This window comes from Lonchura striata, chromosome 1 (genome assembly GCF_046129695.1).
Source record: "Lonchura striata isolate bLonStr1 chromosome 1, bLonStr1.mat, whole genome shotgun sequence".
NCBI lineage: Eukaryota > Metazoa > Chordata > Aves > Passeriformes > Estrildidae > Lonchura > Lonchura striata.
In genome coordinates this window covers 71,740,097-71,760,241 of record NC_134603.1, presented here as the reverse complement: position 1 = coordinate 71,760,241, position 20,145 = coordinate 71,740,097, and the positions used below count along the sequence as shown (strand labels likewise).

General features: G+C 38.9%; 1 protein-coding gene across 1 annotated transcript; it reads left to right on the top strand.

The window, feature by feature from the left end:
- Window positions 1–11,950: 11,950 nt before the first annotated feature.
- Window positions 11,951–17,039, top strand: LOC110474739 (carboxymethylenebutenolidase homolog). Its single transcript, XM_031504176.2, has 5 exons — window positions 11,951–12,156; window positions 12,784–12,891; window positions 14,631–14,773; window positions 15,150–15,241; window positions 16,860–17,039. The coding sequence occupies exons 1-5, from the start codon at window positions 11,951–11,953 to the stop codon at window positions 17,037–17,039; spliced, it is 729 nt and encodes a 242-aa protein (XP_031360036.1).
- The last annotated feature ends 3,106 nt before the right edge of the window (window positions 17,040–20,145 follow it).

Sequence of the window (20,145 nt, the reverse complement as noted above, 5' to 3'; positions counted from 1 at the left end):
GATTTTCTCACTGCAGTCCAAAACTTGGGGTTGAAAGTGTGTACTTATGTTAAATATTCTGATTTATCTATGTTAACACATCTTTAATGATTATATCTGAAGTATTCTTAGACCTGCAGCATACTTCAGATTGGCTTGAAGATTTTGGATATGGAATCAATTCCAGAGCAGCTATCACAATGAAGAAAAGGTGTGAATTTAGATTGTCTCTTGAAGACACATGAGAAGGAAGACATTAAAGATCTCTTTGTTTTTGAAAATTCATATTTATAACATGCAGAGCAATAATGTCCTATGCTTTAGTATCCTATTTAATCACAGATATTTAATAAGATTCTTTGTCTACTCATTTTCAGTTATTTAATATAATTATATTTTAATGACAGTTGAAAGCTGAAAATTATAAGTTCTCACTCACCTGGATCCACTGTACTTAGAAATTTGCCATATATATTTAGTGCTGTGCTTACTGACAAATCAAAGCTCCCCCTGAAGCCCAGGGAATAAAGTCACTGGGACTTTGGGCAAGTGCTATGTGTTGTAGGACTGGGATCTGTAGTGACTTGGCTCTTCTGAGCTTGACTTGAGCATGGTTTCTTCTTTAGCATCCTAGTAATGGTTGTGGTTTTTTGGTTTTTGTTTTTTTTTTTAAATCTGGAGATAACAAACTGGAAAGCACCATATATTTCTTGCTTTCATAATAAAAATCAGAAACATGTATTTTCTTCTTTGTAAAATTTGCATTTAAGATAAACAGAGAGACATTTAATGGAGAGTCATTTAGTACAAGAGTAAAGAAAGTTACAAGAGTGATGAGGAGGTTATAGTTGTTGATTTTAATCTTGAAAGAATTCCTTGAAAAGATACCATACCTAAAGAACAAGAAGAATTCCTAACAACCTATTAAAGAAGTTAGCTGATTATTTGAGAGGTTTCCAGGAGTAATTAACACAACTGCCAGTAGCTCAGCTACCTGAGAGATGAACATAAACACAGCAAAAATTACTTTGAAGTGTACCCAGGTGAAATGTGCAAGATATAGATTGCATTTAGGGAAGACAGTTGTTTCCCAAATTTCACAAAATCTTTTTATCCCATTAAAGCAGGAAACAAAAACAGGCCTCTTCACAAACCTTTATTATAACAGCATCTTGTTATGGTAACCAAGAGCCTTAATTACCACACCAAGAAGGAGCCTCTTTAATTTCTGATTTTGTGTTTACAGAAATAATTTACAAGTTCATTGAGGAGTGTGCAGTTTCATTGCTGTTCTCCTGAGTCAGGCCATGCTTACTGTTTTCTGTCAATTCACATATATAATTGTCCTTGGAAATTAATTTAGCTCACAGAGGTTTAAGTTTGAAAACATTGGCAATTATGCCTTTTCTCAAAGGAAAGAACTTTTCACAATTGTTGAATGACATACAGCAATGGTTGTGCTCAGTTAAATCAAGGGGTTTAACTCTTGAGGAATTGAAATTACCTAGATGAGATTATTTTAGGATGAATATACATCATCAGAAAAATCCACATAGTCAAAAGTCAGTTTTGGTGACACTTTTGAACAAATTTCTGGAGAAGAGACCTTCAGCAGGCAGCAATTTCTGCTTAAAATCAGAGAAGGAGTGTTGGAATAGCTGATAGTACTGTTATCTGACTGGAATGAGAGGAATCAGGTTTTTGGTTCTGGCTCACAGAAAAACAGAACTGGCTGTACCAAGACAGTCTTCCAGAGAAGACAGAAGTGAAGAAACTACCATGTGGGTATGGCAGTTTCTGCACAAATGTGTGTGGTGGAACAGAAGCTTGAGCACAGATCTCTGACCCAGCATATTTATGTTAAATCTTCAGGTCTACACTGAGGGCATGTCCTAGGTAGAAAGTACTGGGTCCTTCTTAAGAACCAGCCTGTCCAAGACTTCCTCTCACAACATTATTCCCACCTGCTTTATATCTGAGTTTTATATTTTGTATGGACATTCAGACAAATGCTTCCCATGAATGCCAGTCTATCACTTATGAGAAAGAGTATGTGATGGTAGAGACACACTATGAATTCCTTCTATAGAGAAGATGACTAATTTCCCTTTGAAGAGGCAGGTGACTGGGGATTTGATTTCAGCTTGAGGCTTAGGGTTTGGATTGGTTTTTCCCCCTGAACCAGGAAAACAGGCTGTAAAGAGCACCTGAGCTTGTCCCGAGGTCTGTGCTGCAGCTCAAGGCAGGCCTTTATAAGGAATCTGCCTTATGGTACCTGTCATGTCAAGTAAAGACAGGTTATCATCTCTGCAGCTTCCAGGGAACAAAGGGAAAATCAAAGCACCTTAGAGTTGAACCTTGTAAAGGATTGAATAAACTTTTTATCTCATGGCCTATAACACCTCAGCTCTCTGTGATCTCGTTGTGGGTCTATCAGGAAACTGAGATTCAATTTCAGACCAGACGGAAGCAGCATGCTGGAAGTTGTGAAGTCTGGAAGTGCCAATATCAGCCCTTTAGAACAAATCTGATTAGGCCTTGAGTTTCCTGCTTAAGCTCATGGTTTTTACTTGCTGTAGCATCCAGTTTAAAACTTGCTAGTTCACAGCTAAGCTGTGGAAGAGCAAGCCTGGGAGTTCACTCTTGGTACACCTGCTTCAGGACACACACAACTAGCAAATGTTTGAACTGTCTGGGTGAGCAGGGGAAACGAACCTCCTCCACACCATGATGGTTGATGCCACAAGCATCTGAACCAGGTTGGGTGGGCAGTGGCTGCAGTCTGCTTAGCCTGCCTGGCCCCACTACTCCCTTCCACATGAGATGCACACTGCCTGTGTGCCTTCGTGTACCTGCACAGGGCAGTGCAGGTCAGCATTCACATGGGGGCTGGCCCCTTCCTGCCTGGACCCCTTTTGTGTTCTGAGTTGCCCCATTACATGTTTACAGCAGCTCAGGGAGTCTTAGAAACTCATTTTGTTCAACTGGCACAGACTTAGAATAGTTCCAGCACAGTCTCAAGCATCTGCAGGGTTACACCAAAATGTAATTTTTTTTCTGCTAGGGCAAAGTTCATGATCTCATTTTAGAAAAAGGGTGAGACAGGTGCTCTCTGCAAATATATTTAATAAAGTCCCTTGATTGCTCTGAATTTTTTGTTATATAATTAGAAGCTCTTAAACATACTTTTCCTTAAACTTGTTGCTTTGATGTTGCACTTGGGCACCTGTATTACTCTGTGGGATACAGTCCAAAGCTGTCTGGATACATTCCAAGATTACTAATGCATAGACATATTTGCAAAACAAGACTTTTAAAGTCAAGCAAACATGTGTAAAAGTTTTTTTCCTAGCACCCTGTTTAAAGTTTTGGAGTTTAAAACGCTGATTAGTATAGTAATTTATGCCAGATTTGTCCAATATTTAGTGATAGTAGCTATTACTGATTGTTGAACAATCAGTGTTCCTGATTGTTTTTCTTTCTCCAGTTAGAAAAAAAAAACAAAACCCCAAAGGTTAATCTGAAAGACGTATTACCTGTAGTGGATCATATGCAGGTGGAAATTTTGGGGTCCTCTTGGCTTTAGAAAGGATGTCTTGGAAAGTCTCAGCCAAATGAAGCTGTTCAAGTGCACGCTGGGAGTTTACAGAGGAGAAGTCAGATTTCTACACATGAAGGTTGCCTCTTCTGAAAATTAAGATAAATTCTGTGGGCACAAGGACAGCATATTTGTACTGAAGATTGAAACGGTATTTACAGCTCTGTGCAAATATGGCCTCAATTACAAGGAAACAAAATCACTCCCTTCCGTCTGATTAATCCCAGAAAGTTCCTGAAATATAAAATGAGCATTAGATGAGTTTTGTATGAGACAACACATACCAAATAAAGGAACAGAAAAAAAAAAAGTAAAAGGACCTGAGTCCTAGAATATAACTGATCAAATATATGTCTTTTTATGGGAAAAAATTCTGGATATAAAATTCTGTTTCAAAGACTAAACACATTGAATTAATTAATAATTGAAATTAATACTCTAAGTGGTGGATAACTGGAAAAAAAAGGAAGTATTTTTAGTAATTACTGGATTTCAAATTTTTGTTATTTTAGAGGAGAAGACAAAACATTTGGTAAGAAAAACACAATGGACATATAATTAAATCATGCACAAAATAGATGCTTATTTTTAGAGAAGGAAATTCATGCAATTGTCCATGTACTCTTAATTTTATTGTCTTGCTCGTGTCTGCATTTATAGTGTTCACTGAAAAACAGATGCCACTTTTGATCTGGGGTACCTGTTTTTGAGCCGCTGTTCCAGAATGTAGTATTTTCCCTATATACTGTTATTAATATTCATTATTATTTGGAATAATTTGCCTTGTACTGAAATTCCATTGAAAGTGAGTGTTCCTTAATAAAGTGAAGAGCAACTGAATAACCTAGAAACACCTGGACAGAGATAAGTGATTTTAATACTCCTCTTTGTATGTCAGCCACAACATTAGAATAGATTTCCTGTTATTGCTTGGCATAATTAAAGTACTCCACCCAATTCCTATAAAGTTCACAAAGCACACCCTCTGAAATCCCACAAACTCTTTCAGGAAAAATAGAAAATCTGAGAATAAACATTCACAATTAACTTTTAAGTAAAAATTAATCAAAGACAGGTGTAAGAAACCCAGAAGCTGTTGGGTCAACCAATTTGACATCACAAACTAGCAGCATACCTATGGGAAACTATAATTTGCAGATCATACTTCTGTCCCTGTGGTGATAGTCATAACATTGATTTTAGGTTGATAAACACTTGTACACTTTTAGAGCTGACCCTAGCCTACCCCAGAAAAAAACCCTGGAACTTTGAAAGGGATAACCAGAAAGCAATTGAAAGCAGTGGCTTCAGATAACTTACATAAATGGCACAGAATGGAACAGGAGGAAGAAGGGGCGGATGCAATGGGGAGATGGCCAAAAGGAGAGATGATGACAGATTGAGCCTATTATTTTTTAGCATCAAATGAAATCACAAGGGAGTGGAAGCATGGTAAGAGATGAGAAGATTTATGGTGAAGAAGCAGCAATCACTCTGGTCCTAGTGCCCTGTGAGGAGCAGCGGGTGCTCTGATCAGTGCAAGGAACATGGTCATGCCTGCCAATGATGCACCAGATGGAGCAGATAAGGTCACTCACTCCCACAGAGGACAGACTTCGGAGCCTTTCTTCTTAGACACATGGGAAAGCATGGGAAAGAGTGGGGATATAGCTCACTACTAACCAAATCAGTGGATTTCTTGGAGAATTTTTATAGTGCTCCAGGCAAAGGCACCTGCCAACTCCAGAGTATCATGCTAGGTAAATGGTAAAGAACAAAACTAGTTCTCACCAATGATAAAGTATCTGTACATGTAAACCTGCTGCCAAGCCTTGATTTGCTATAAGAAGAGCTGGCCTGATTTCCAAGGGTCTTTACTCAAACACTGACTGGACACCCAAAACCTAAACCTGGAGTATTAAATCAGATTTGTTAAAAAATATTTCTTTCCTCCCATGTAGATATCTTTAAATAAAAACCACTTTACTGGATGGAGGGAAAGGAATCAAGTTACCATACAGGGGAAAAAAAAAGCATCAAAAAAGCTCCAAATTACAAGCTCACTAGTAAGGCTGTTCTTTCCGTGAAGCTTCATTAGAAGGAATAGCCATGCTTTCCCCCCTTGAAGAGACCCAGATCCCAAAGGATTTCTCTTGCAGATGCTGGGTAAAGAGTCCCCAGTGGCATTACAGCTGGCTCTGCAGGGCTGCATTGTGACTCCATCCCACTGTGCCTCTGCTGTGGTCCTTCCCAGGACCTTCCCCACCTGTTCCTCACACGATACCTGGGCAGTGGTAACCATGTATGAAGGCTGCCGTTGCTGGCTGGCCCTGTGCAAGAGGTGCTGTCCCTCTTGCCTCATCTGCAGCTTCTAGGCTGCAACCCTGTCCCTCAACAGAGATGTTTTGAACAGGTTTTTTCACAACATAAATACAACATTTGTAATGATTTCTACTTTCTGGCTAGTCTGTTGTTACCAGCAGCACTCTAAATACTGTACGGGGTGACTGTAGATTGGGCATGTTTAAGCTTGCTCATTGGTTTCTCCATCTGAATGTTTCACTTCTGCACTAGATGCCACCAGAGTAGCTGCCTATCTCGGTTTTTAGATACCAGTAGTCATCTGGGAGAGAATACCTTTCTATTTTGCCTCAAGCTTGCATATCCTAGGATCTCGTTTCTTTTATTGACATACAAATAAAATTGCCGCCAACAGCTGTGATGGTTAACTTTTGGACTTTATTCTATGCCCATTTCTATAAAACCAGGAGGAGCAGTTAGAGAAGTATTGGTGCAAGCCTTAAGGAGCAAAAGAAGTCAAACCACCCAAAAACCAGCTGTGTGTCTCAGGTAAAATAGAAATTCCATCATCATGTGTTTGAACAAGTAAATCTGTTGTGCTCATTCCAACCCAGTTATGTGTCTTCTTCCTTTTTTTTAAACCCTAAAAATAAAAATGTTCACATCAGGCATAAAAAATTAAATACATAAGTTCCTTGAGACTGTAGGAAGTTCATGGATGCAATGATCTGCATAATCCTGAGTCCATTACATAGGTGATTGTATCTTACAGGGAAAAAGACAGTCTCATCTTGTATGGGAGATCTGAATGATAGAGGGTTTGCAGGTCAAACATGAACACTGTGTGCAGGCAAAGGCTTGCATTAGAGCAAAGTGAATCCTTTGCGCTCCTTTTACCCGAACCACCCCCAAGGCTGTGCATCAGGACAGGATTTACAGTCATGAGTTTCATGTGGGATCAGAGACATGCTTCTGCTGGCCCAGTCTGTTCCAGGGGACTGCAGCTTGGAGTAATCCATGTTCTGTGGGGGCAAAGTAGGAAGACAATACTTCACTCTTGTGGATCTGAGTACAAGTCACCCACCTGGGTGGGGTTACACAAGGTCAAGCAAGGTGCCATTAATATCAAAGTACAAACTGGATCTTTTCAGTTAAGTCTCCCCACTTCCTCTCTTGCAACACAAGCAGTCTTTTTAATGGTTTCTTGTACAATCCTGATATGCAAATCTACTTACAGGTGCAACAGGACAAACACCCTCTTTCTGGTCATGACAAACCTTAATTTTGAGTTGTGTGCAGCTCCCACAGCACAGAGAGATAGGACTCATTGTGTCTGGGTTATTATGCACTCAGCACAGCAATCTTATTGCACTAGTTGGGTCATCTCGGGGACTACCTATTTTCATTCAAAAAAGACACCCATGGAGTCTGAGTCATACTCTTAAATATTGATGGCACTGTGGGAGCATAGACACCTTGCTGACATGAAGACATCATCATTGTAAATGTCTGAAGTTTGGTGAACTGAGTCCACCTATCATCTGTTTAACATAGTCCTCAGATTACGTCCCTACCTCAGAGTCCCTACGTCAGAGTACTCCTGAGCATCTACTGGGTGACTGGTGAACTTGTTTGTCATGTACAACGAGAATAAAAATTTGTTTACTGACCGTTGTAATGAAATTACATTATCATTTTCTTTGAGCTCTTTTGTCTCTCATTTGCATACCCCCCCACCCTCCAACCTGCACACACACCCAGACCATGTGTACACACAGAGAAAATGAGTGTGTGTCAGACCGAGGGTTAAGTTAATGTTCTTTGCATACAGTGCCATTGTGGAAATAGGAATGGAAAATTCAAATGAGCCACCACAGACTCAAGCCTTCCTTGCTTGTCAAATGCAAGTCTAATCACAAATTAGCTGGAACACTTTTCGACTTGTTGAGAATACTTATGGGTGTGGTTGTAATATGTTTAATGTGTGTGCTAGGGAGACTTAGTAAGTTTTTTAAGCTGCAAGTTTGCCAGGACAGATTCATCTTAATTCACTTAAAATTTCATTTAATAACATTTATTATAGTCAAGAAAGTATATTAATATTCTTCAACTGCATCAGCAAACACACCACTGATGCTAAATGTCTCAGTTATAAAAACTAAAGTCTAAAGCCTCTGCAGTGTCTTAAATGTCTGCATCACACACATCATAGTGTATTACAGTGTTTGGGTGCATCTTTCCTTCTAAATGTCTTAGATAACAAATAAATGAAAGGTGGAGAAAAGGCAACTGATGTGGAGCCCGTTGCAGACTGCCTCTCTGCATGATCTGTCCCCACCCCTTCCGTTGGGGATGACTCTTGAGTGAAGCCTCTCCTCCTCACTTCCCAATCCCAAAATCTGCAGAAGAGCTGAAGAGCACCTGAAAACTGGATGGGCAGCACCAGGAGCAAAACTGTCACCAAGAACTGGTTTTCTTCTTTTTCTGTTTAGAGAAATCTAGCTGGTATCTCACTGAGCAGAAGAAGTGAGCTGGGCTGAAGCAGGATCCTGCACTCCAGGTATGTGAGGAAAAATTGGTCCATGCAGACTGAGTTGACAGCAGAAAAGCATAACTACTTTTACCTATGCTGAGAGGGAAAATCTGAAATTGCTAAGCAAGTAGATATAGCTCTTTGGAAAGGCATGTAACAATCAGCAAAATGTACTCATTTAAAGAGAGGCTATTATTTTGGTTTCAGTAAAAAAATGCACAAAGACAAGTATCAGGGGGCAGATAAGATAAAGAAAAAGGCTGTCAACTTTGGAAAAGGCTAAATTTCTTTTTGAATCTTTGCTACAAACTGTGGTACAGCAACAGTTCTGAGGACATTGATAATTTATGTTCATCAAGTATCAAGTTCACATTAAAGGACCATAATTTTTTTTTCACCCTTATGGTAATAGATTCTCATTCTTTTCCATGTGTGGTCCACTGAGCTCTTAGCATTGAAATGAAATGCTGCTGTAGCTTAAAATGTTATCGCTCGACCTGGGAAAAGGGCAAAGATGTCACATCTTGGCATCAGTAGTCCAAGGTCCTGCCAAACAGCACAGCACTTTGAGATCACGTGTTCATACTCACTTTCTGAGAAGTGGAGATCATCCTTAGCAGGATCTTTGCCCCTGTTTAACCTGATTGTTTTAAAGATATTTTTAACCTCACTTTTCAAGTAGAGATTTGTTTTTTCCTGATGAAAACTAAGACAGCAGAATATAACTATGTGATTTGTTGCTCCTAGAAATGCAGTAGTTTGGGTCTGTTCTACCCCCTTTTGTGGAGCCCACCTTTATGTTGTAAAAATAACTCTCCTCAGTTTTTATGTTATTAGCATGAAACCTGAATGATATCATGACACCCAAGGAAGAGCAGGACCACTAGAGAGAAGGAGAAGGTCTAAGAAGCCTTTCTCTTAAGGAGAAGTAGGATGTCACAAGACTCATCAGTCTCTGTGGTTTTCCCCATTAGCAGCAGTAACATTTCCCCCTGTTCCCTGCAGGCCCTGTATCTCTTCTGTGCTGCTGCACAGTGATGTAGAGCGGGACATAAAGGCGAGATGCTGTCAGATTGGAACTGTGCCACGGGGAAAGTGGGAAAAGGAAAAGTGTAATGGATGAAATTGGTGGGAAGAGGGAATGAAGTGAGACTGGAAAAGTAGGAAATATCCCGGCATGTTGCTTTGCCACACCACATTGCGTGAGACAAAGCAGGCGGGAGTAAATAAATCTTCTGACTGAACAGGATCTCATTAAACTTCTAAGCAGTTCAGGTGTGGCTGACTATTTACTAACGTTTTCCTCTGCCTGGTGCCTGGAAAGGAGCCAGCTGGCCTGGCCTCAGTCAGCACAGGCCAAAGAAATGGTTTCTGGGAAGCAACCAATGGATAGGGAGCAGGCTGGTTCACAACTATTGCAGAGCTTAGTGCCTCCTAAACAACACTTCCTTGAAGGAGACACCACAGGTTGTGCCCTTCTGAACAAAATAGTGTGGTGGAGTAAGACTGTGGCTGCCATCTCAGAAGGCAGCAGTGTTAGCTATCTTTGGGAGTACCTGCGGCTTCTCCAGGCAGCCTCCTGTACTTCAACAAGCTCATTCATCTTAGGTTATAAAAAAGAGAGGTAGGAAGCACTTTCGTATGAACAGACCTCTCTCAAGCATTTTCATGCATTTCAAGCATTATGGGGGGGGAGGGGGGGCTTAAACTAGGAGATCATCTCCCACATGTGACACACCTTCCACTTTTGTATAATGCCAAAACTATGCAGGTCTTAATCCTGAAGATCAGGCTATTTCGTGCTTCCTAGAACCAAGCCTGACAGATGTTGAGAAAGTTGGGATGAAATTTAACACATGTAATCAATTCTCAGTTATCAGCACAGGAGATTACTATGATGATGAAAGATCATCCATCTCATGGATTTATCTGAACGAGCTTGATTAGAGCAGTAAAGCCATGTCTGCCCAGTTCCTCTACGCCTACACCACTATCAGCCAGGGTTATGGTTGTAATCAAGCATAATTGCTCAAACTCAGTCCTGGCCCAGCCAGATCTGGTGACAGCAGCCCCAGGTTCGGAGAGGATGGGGAAGAACAATGTCTCTGCACTATGCATTGGGGAGGTTGATTATCTTGGGTATAAAGCAGTTTAAATGCATATAAAATTTGGGTTTTCTTGGGTATAAAGCAGTATAAATGCATATACAGTATGGATTCTTTTATTAAACCAGAGTGAATCATGCAAATTGTGAAGTGTTGTGGGAAGGACATAAGCAAGCAGTGAGTCTCTGTGGTATCAACTCTCTGTTCTTCATGTTCTTCAGTCTGTCCCTACCATAGTTCCAAATGTGTCCATATTGCCTAACCAAAATTTCCCATTAACCTGTGAAATGTAGCCCTCTGCTGCTCAAGTTAATGGAGGACTGAGGAAAGCATATACTTTTATAGGAATTTGCTGCTCTTCCATGAAGATTAGATATTTTTATGAAGTACATGCTACAATGCAAACTAAAAGAATAGGTTGATGTAGAAATGATGAAGTGAAGACAGTCATAGTGTATGTGCCTGTGTACTGCACGCCCAAGGACAGTTTTAAAGTCAGTACAAAGTCAGTGCATGGCTAGGAAGTGTTACTATTATCACTGCCCCTGCAGACTTAATTGGATTTCTTGTATAGATGCATTGTAACACCACTTTTAATTACAGGATCACAATCTACTTTCTGCGCAGAGTCCATTCCAAGCTCCTGACACAGAGAGTCAGAACAACTTTTGACTTTAATCTGTCTAGTACATCTACTGACTCATTGTCTCTAATTGCTACTTTTACAGAAGAGACAAAACCATATACTCTCAAATATTCTGAATGAGGCTTGCACATAAATTTGTTTTCTTGCAATCCCTTTCAAGGGCACAGGGGCAAATGGCACTGGAAACTAGTTTACAAATCCATACTGCAGCTCATCACTAGCTGTGCTCAGTACTCCTGCTCTCATAAGAGCTGTGATGGTGCTACGGAAAGCACAGATGAGCTACTAGGCACCAGCACTGAGAGAAGCACTGAACACTACACTTCAATGCAGCAGTTGGGTGCTATGATCCTTGCAAATAATTCAGAGGAGCCAACATAGGATTCCCCATGAAGACACGCATGATGGCCCCATGCCCCAGGATACAGTGACATTAGAATCCATAGTGCTTCACACCACAGCCACATGGCAGAAAAACAAATGTGACATGAATGTCAAGACCTACGTGTCCAGGTTGTTTGTAGTTTGATAACTTTGATGTTGATATTTCTCTTTATTCTCAGCTTAATAACATAATAGACGAAGAGGCATTCTGCACTGCACATTACTTTTGCTTTTTTCTACTTTCTCTTTTCATACAAGGATGTCAGTGTTATTTACAGAAGTTATTAAACTACTTTCAGAAAACCATATTTGCCTTTTCTCCCTAAGTTATTTTTGTTAACAAATTATTTTTACATTCTTGCTATATTTTTCTTCTTTTTTTTTTTTTTTTTTTAGGTTTTCAAATGGCTGATCCTTTTCTATATAGTACTGGAGAAAGGTCTCACTATGGGTGCCTTGGCCATGAAGTACAAATTGAGTACCTTAAGGCATATGTTTGTAGACCACCTTTTTCCACGGACAAAGCTGTGATTGTGGTTCATGATGTATTTGGATGGCAGTTCCCAGACATTAGATACATAGTCGATTTGATGGCAGGTCATGGGTATATGTAAGCAACTTTCTTTCTTATCTTCCCCTTAAATACACTGATAGATCACCAAGCCCAAAGCTAGGCATAGCACGTGATGTTTCCAATACATATAAGACACTCATACCACTTCAGTCTGAGCAAATAAAAAAGAAAATGGACCAAATATTTCCATGGAGACACCAAAGGTACTAAAACTGACCCAGGAAAAATGGCTACCTAAACACAAAAGCACAAGGAGTCTTGAAGTGCCTGTGTTTGTGCTTATGAAGCAGCATGGGTGATCCAAAGAGAAACAGTGGTATCTATTTTATGTTGTATAAGCTTTTCAGAACCAAACCTTTGAACATTTGCTTTAGCTTGTAACAGCAAAGAGGTATATATGTGTTTATATAGAATCAGAAGGTTTGTTTAATCCCTTTATTTTTGTATTAAGTGTATCTAAGGAAATAATCAGGAAACAATTTATGACTTTGTTTTCCGTACAAAGACATATACTTTTATTTAGCTGATTACCAGAATAGGACAAGTAAAAAGATGATTCAGACAGTGATCATGGAGATGTGTAGTCTGGACTAGAAGATGTTAGGAGACATTTAGATGTCCACAGTTTTAATGAAAATTGACTGAATTCTATATCTCACACAGAACCATCTGCCCAGACTTCTTCAAGGGAACAAAACCCTGGACATCTAGAGATCATTGGGCTGACTTTCCTGACTGGATGAAAAATCATGATCCTATGAAAGTAGACAAGTAAGATACATATTTGTACTTAAACTTTAAAAAGCATATTGCAAACAAGGAGAATTTATATGAAAAATTAGAAATTGCACCTCACCGCAGGGAAAGCTGGCTGAACAACCACAGTTTCTTGTTCTGGGTGATTCTTCTGTGGTCCTGGGTACTGTCTTGGCAGGGATTTGAAAAGGATTATCTGCTCTGCCCACACTCTGCTTATTGTCCCCATCTTGTTTTCCTGAGCCCTTTTCTGACCACGTTATACTGGCCACACAGGCTCACAGCATTTCACAGGCTATGAAATACCCAGCATTCTCACCCACAAGTGCTGATTCTGCACTCAGTTCCTCAAGATAAAGAGGAAAATTCTTCTACAATTGCAGATGTTATCTGCCAGTTGTCACATGCCCATCTTGCTTTCTCCTTTGCAGATAGGTACTGATGACATTCTCCTGAGAAATGCTACATAAAAATTTGCTAGATTGACCAAAACCAAAGATACGTCTGATCAACTGTACTATTTTTTCAGTGTGAAATAAAGGTATCATTATTTGTATAACCTAACAAGGCCTGTAACAAGGCTTCCCTGAATTATGGGAGACATTGCTGTTTCTTCAGCATCTCTAACCACAGCTCAGAACTTCAGATGCCCACATGCAAAAATGTTATGCCAAAATGGCAATTACTCAAATTACATTGTCAGTAATTACAATGTTTAAAAAAAACCCTGTTCCAAAGAGGAGCAGATATATGGGCACTGTCTTTAAAAATTAAGATCTCAGGACATGCCTTTGCTGTCTTCTGAGGGGTCACTTGTAGGTGAACATTCCAGTTCAGATCCACTGTTCTTTCAGAGAAAATAGAACCTAACACATCCATGGCTTTCTTAGCATCCATTCAAACAAACCAAATATGAGAGCATGGCCACAGGCCTAGCACACAATGTCCTCTTCATGTCACTGTCATACTGGGTTTTTTTTTGGTCAGCCTAACCAAACCTGAATGACCATACAACTCTACCTGATATTTGAAAATTCAGATAATATTTTATGAACTCTGAATTTAAACTTAATTTAAAACTCTGTAGGTAATGAAGAAAATAAAATTATTAAAGAAGTGAGCAATTAAAAAAAATTTGTTCTGACCTACAATGAAAATATTTTTCATGTTTTGTTTTTCATTGCACCTCATGCAAAAGTTATTTCTTTAAACATTGTAATTACTGACAATGTAATTTGAGTAATTGCCATTTTGGCATAACATTTTTGCATGTGGGCTTGGTAAGATATTTTAGTATTAACTCATGTAGCATGAATGACAGGAAAAACCTTTATCTAAATAGGTGAACTCTGTAAAGATAGTACAGTGAAACTTATCTATTCCTACAGTCCATAATGCAAGATGTTGTTCTACTTCCAGATATGTCTTGTCTTTAGTTGTCTTGTCCTAGATAAAGTGATTCAAATAAAAATTTATTAATTTTGAAAACAAAGGAGCAGGTGACAATTCAGGTAAGTATTTTTGTGCCTACACCTGTACTTCCCTAAACTAGGACCAGAGATATTAATTCTCATTTAATAATAGAAGCTACTGCTCTAGCCTGAAATGTGCTTTTTAAAGTAATCTCTGTTTTAAACAATTGAAGGTGCAGATACAGAAGGAAATACCATATATGTCTTTTAATTTACTTCTTAAATTGTTAAGTATTGGTTCTGCAATAGATTCCTTAGTTTACTTTTCTTTATATATCTTAGGGAAGCTGATGTTGTCTTGAAGTATCTAAAGGAACAATGCGGTGCAAAGAAGATTGGTATCGTTGGGTTTTCCTGGGGTGGAATGGCAGTACATCACTTGATGCTGAAAAATCTTCAATTAACCGCTGGGGTGTCCCTCTATGGTAGTGAAGAATACATGAAAACTTACTTGGGTTCACATGACTATGCATAGTTTGTAATTCTACTTATTGCTTTGTAACAATTTCTGTAAATACTCAGCTCAAAGGCGAGTTGCAGATTCTAATTATGGTTATTTCAGCAATAAGTTGTATTGGTATAAAAATATTAAGGATAATGTAAACAACAACAAAAAAAATCATTCCTTGTTTTAGGAGAGCAGGGAAATATGCTTTCCAAATGCTTATTCTCCATCCACAGAGCCAGTGTCCTGACTAAGTAACGGACCTAATGAATAAACTTAAATAGAAATGTTCTTTTTTAATTTGCCATTTATCTCACAGTAACCTCACTAACTGACTGTTTCTCAAAACATTATAGGAATAGTTAGAGACTCTGAAGAAAGATACAGTTTACTAAATCCCACATTTTTCATTTTTGGTGAGAAAGACCACACTATTTCTTTGGATCAGGTAAGCTGTTGTTCTGGAAAGACTTCTTTTCAGATCATCCATTTATCCTACAGAGAAATCTTTGTTAGAAACCATTTTCACATATAAAAAATTAGGCAGGCTGGGTGGTTCTGTTTATATTTCAACTTCCCCTCTATCTTGTGTAGGTTATTCAATGCTTCTTTTTTGAGGTGAGAAATACAGTAAAGAACAGTCATCAGTGTCTGAGTGGCTAGATAAGCAGAGTGTGAAATTGGGTAGGGATATCCAACTTGGCATGAGCCAAGCATCTCAAAAACTTGTATACTTGTATACAAAACATATATATGTTATGGGTGAGAAATCAGATGGCTAAACTACTGAAATTGGACATGAATGGAAAAAAAAGTATTTTCAGCGTAGTAACTGAACTTTCTGGTGATGGGGAAGCATGTCTAACTGCTTTTGCTACAAGAAGACAAAATTAACTGTGTCAAAAGAGTGGGCATGATCTTTACCTGAAACAACAACAACAACAACTCATAGACTCAAATGTTTTGACTCCTGGCTGCCATCTTTGTTCTGATATAACCCCTGCTGCAAGCATATATGAGAGGTTGGATAAATATATGGGTAGGAAAATGGGGCATAAATTCTTTTTCTTCAGTGACAAGGATAACATAGCACCTCTAGCACATCTTGTTTTTTAGGGTAGGGTCAGACTGGAGAACTGGCAGTGTGCTCTGGGAATGCAGAAGTCATTGAATATTTACTTCTAACTGCATTAGTCAGCATATTAATCTGTACCTCATATGTGTCTCCTCTGCAGAGGAAAACAAATCCTTCACCCCCGTCCTCATTTTATGGTGAACGTGTCTTTCTCCCAGGGGCACAGTTTTGGCAAATGCATTTTTTCTGTCATGTGTTACACACTGATACCACTCCTTTTTCTCCTGAAGCTTTCTTTCTGTGCAGATTGTATAAGTAAAAATTCCTGCATTAAACAAAAAACAACCCTCAAATACATAGTTTTCTGTACTGAAAAAAGAGCTTCATAAAAAAAACCCAAATGAAAACAACAAAAAAACATGAAATAAATTACAATACTCTCTCTAATCTGTACAATGGTTAGAAGTAAGCTTGTGGGGCAAAATAAGTGTTCATTCTTCTATTTTCTGACTTTTAGTGGAAATCAGCACAAACTGCCAGCAAATGTATATGGGTACCTGAATGTTAGTACTTTTTATGCATACTAATCACCAAAACATTGTGCAAGAGTAATGTCTTTTTGTTGTTCAGTTAACAAAAAAAAAAAAAAAAAAAAGCCCTCCATGCTTTCTTAAACCCCGTTGCTAAGCCTATCTAAATGTTTTGGACTGATGGTCGCTAAGGTGCATGGTCCATGTTCTCTCAAGATCAGAGCTTCAAGTGTAGGTTACAAGCCTGAGAGTCTGAACAGAAACACACCTCCTCTTTTATGGCAATGAGATTTACCTATCTTTGCTGCAACTGTTGAGGTTCTTAGACTCACCCATACTTTAAAAAAAAGAAGTGTCAGTCTTACACCCAAAGATGCATTTTCTCCATGAGAAACAGCAAATTTGGCAAACTTTAAAGAACCCCGTAATGTAATGGAAAAATGCTTTTTTTTTTTTTACAGATCTTCTTATTGGAGGACAAGCTGAAACAGTATTGTAAAGTTCCATATAAAATTAAAGTTTATCCTGGGCAAGTTCATGGGTTTGCACAACTGAAGCCAGAAGATATGAAACCTGATGATAAACCTTATATTGAAGAAGCTAGAAGGGATATGATTGATTGGATCAAAATGTTTGTTTGACAATAGCAGAAAGAAATACTAGGCTTCAAGATTAGTGATTGATTTAATTTGAGAGAAGAAAACAGTCAAGGGAAAAAATCTCATTTTGAAAGTTGTCATAAACTAAAATAGGAACATTTTAATTTATAGCTTTAAATTATTTTTGACAATATTTAGGGAAGATTGTGAAATAAAAGTCAGAGTAAAGGATGATTAGGCATCAAAAAGTTTTTTGACCTTTTTTTGCTTTTTATTTGCTTTATTATTTTACATTATGACCTTGATAGCCATGATAGCACTTAGCCATTTTTCTTTGCTAGTAAGCATGACTTCATCATGACTTTACTTGAGTAATTTCAGGCTTTATTTTGGTATGATGATTGGTGGTCATAGGTGTTACCATGGAAGTATCTTGGGTTTGCATACAGATATTTTCTTTTATTACCTACAAAGTATTCTTCTCAAACAAACCCTTGGCTATACTAAGGAGTTAGGAAGAAATTATGTTGTTAAGTGACACCCTCCAGTTATTCCCTTGCCAATATTAAGAAGGGTATTTCTGGTATTCCTTCATCAACATCAAGGAAAAACATAAACTGTCCCTCCTGTGGAAGTAACCCAGACACGAACACTGCAGAAACAGTGGGGTTTATGTCATGGTGAAATTGTGGTGATCAGGCATAGGACTCATGCAATCCTGATTATATTTTTTGCTGCACATTATATCCTTGTTCCTCTCTCAAGTTCTTCCTCTTTATCACCCTCATAACCTCCCAATAACTTAATATAAAAAAAAAAGCATCCTCATGCACACTCTGCCCTTGTGTGTTTTTTGAATTTCATTGCCTTGGTAATGACTTGGCAATTAGTGCTTACTCAGAGATTCTTTAAGGAACCCATCATCCTTTTAATTTTCTACATCTGTCAGTTTCTCACCCTGTCACCTTGTTAATGTTGCCATAAGTTAAGGCTAGCTAGCTACATTAATATGACTTTCCCTTTGATATCAGGCAGTCTGGCAGTTTCACACATTGTTATCCCGTCAGTGTAACTATATGGTCATGGCATGGTGGTTGTCCACACACCTCAACAGACCAAGTATGTTAAACAATAGTTGCTCAATGATCCTCTTAAAAGGGCTTTTTTAAGTACTCTGAGTGAGATGGATGGAGAAATACCAACAAGACATTATCAAGAGGCCAAAATAAAAAAAAAAAAAACAAAAAAACTTCACTGGCAACTATAGAAAATCAGAGAATTTTGGCAAAAGGTTTAGAGCAGCATTCTATCAACATAAAACTTCTCAGTGTTATTCACTTGTCTATTCAATGTACCAAACTCCAAACCCATCAATTTTAAATTATTCAAAACTCCAAGAAGAGGAATTAGAAGAAGAAAGAGACAAAACCAGAAAAGATATAGAAAAGAACAAGTATAGCTACCATTCCTAGTTCCAGCAATGTTCAGTCTCTCACAGTTGCATGCCCAGCTGTATTCATGCATTTAAATATTTTTGAGTCCTTACACAATATGTCAGTAGCTGGTCCTGTTTAATTACAGGAAAGGTGCTGTATCTGTGTGTGAGATCCTGATTTTTGATAATTATTCCTTCTGACATGAGCAGGAGTTCCTCTAGCACTCTCTTGCTTTCAAAAGAGCTGAAATTTCAGTACCCTTTTCCTTTCACCTTCTATTACCCAGACACCCAGTTGCAATCTGATCCATATGCAATCATCTTGTGTGGGTGTGTAAAGAAATATCACCATAGTGCCATAAGAAATCTGGAGAACCTTGTCTCTTTACAGAATAGAACCCTGTTGGTGAAAGCACAGATTTGGCAGCCCTTGCCTTGCCTTGCCTTGCCTTGCCTTGCCTTGCCTTGCCTTGCCATGCCTTGCCTTGCCTTGCAAGGGAACTGTCTCTTAATACTATTTTCTGCCTTTGTCTCTGGTGAAGATGGTGAGCCATCTCTGGGCAGTTGTGAGCCACAAGCATAAAAATTATATTGTGAGACCACTTCTGTTGGACGATATTTATATCCATGAACTTTAACTAATAGGGGAATCTGTGCTGCTTATTTCCCAAGTCTGAGGTTCTGCTTTGCAGTCAATGAGTTTTCAGGTGGAAGAAGAAAGAATTTGTGTGTGTGTATGTGTGAGTAAATTAGGGAATTTTAAGGTATGTGAACACAGTTCTTTTCAGTTGTATTGGGGACCTCAAAATCTGTGACACAAGTGGTTATCTCTTAAACTCAAGGACTGATAAAATTACACAATCAAGGTCACTGCTGTACATTAAAATGTACACTGTAAGGTACAGTACAATACATGTATCATCAATGTGACTTGCTGCTATTTGCCATCCAAAAAATGCTGGAACTGAGGCTCTTATGTTCTTCCAGTACCAGTAAATAAACCTGGTCTACTGGTTTGTTGTGCATGACAAAGAGTTAGGAATGAAGACATTATTAATTTATGTAATACTTGCACTTAGTCCATAGTCATGCAGGGGATTGTTAGATTTCTCTTCTGTTAGTTTCACTTCATTCAAGCACTTAAGCTTTTGCTTTTTAATTCTGAGGAACAGCATAAAAAAATGGATGCATAGAAAATTTTCCAGACAAACTAGGAAGAAGAATGTTTTCCAAAGGCAAAGGAGGAGATGAATGTGCCCGAGATGACTGAAAAATGGGTGCATACAGACATGCCTAGATCACAGTCCTAGGACTAAGCAGGCTTAATTCACTGCAAAAAGGACACACATATCCTGAAATGTTCCTGACTTGCCCTGGGAAGTGTGGCTGGCAGTGTGTTGACACAAACAAATAATTTACTACACCTAGCCAATGGCTGCCTTCATGGTTCTCAGGAGTGAAGGAAGGCATTAGAAGCAGGTTGTGGGCCAAAATAACCTTGGGACCACCAAGACGGTAAGAGGGCTTTCCTGTGAAGACAGGGTGAGAGAGCTGGGGTTGTTTGGCCTGGAGGGCTGCCTCCGTCTTCACCCCCCATGGGTGCAGTGGAGAAGGCAGAGGGGAAGGTGAGGAGGCAGCAGGCACTAGGGGAGCCATGGAGCTCTGAGATGTTTCATAACTTCTCTGGGGCAACCTGCCCAGAGAAGTGACAGA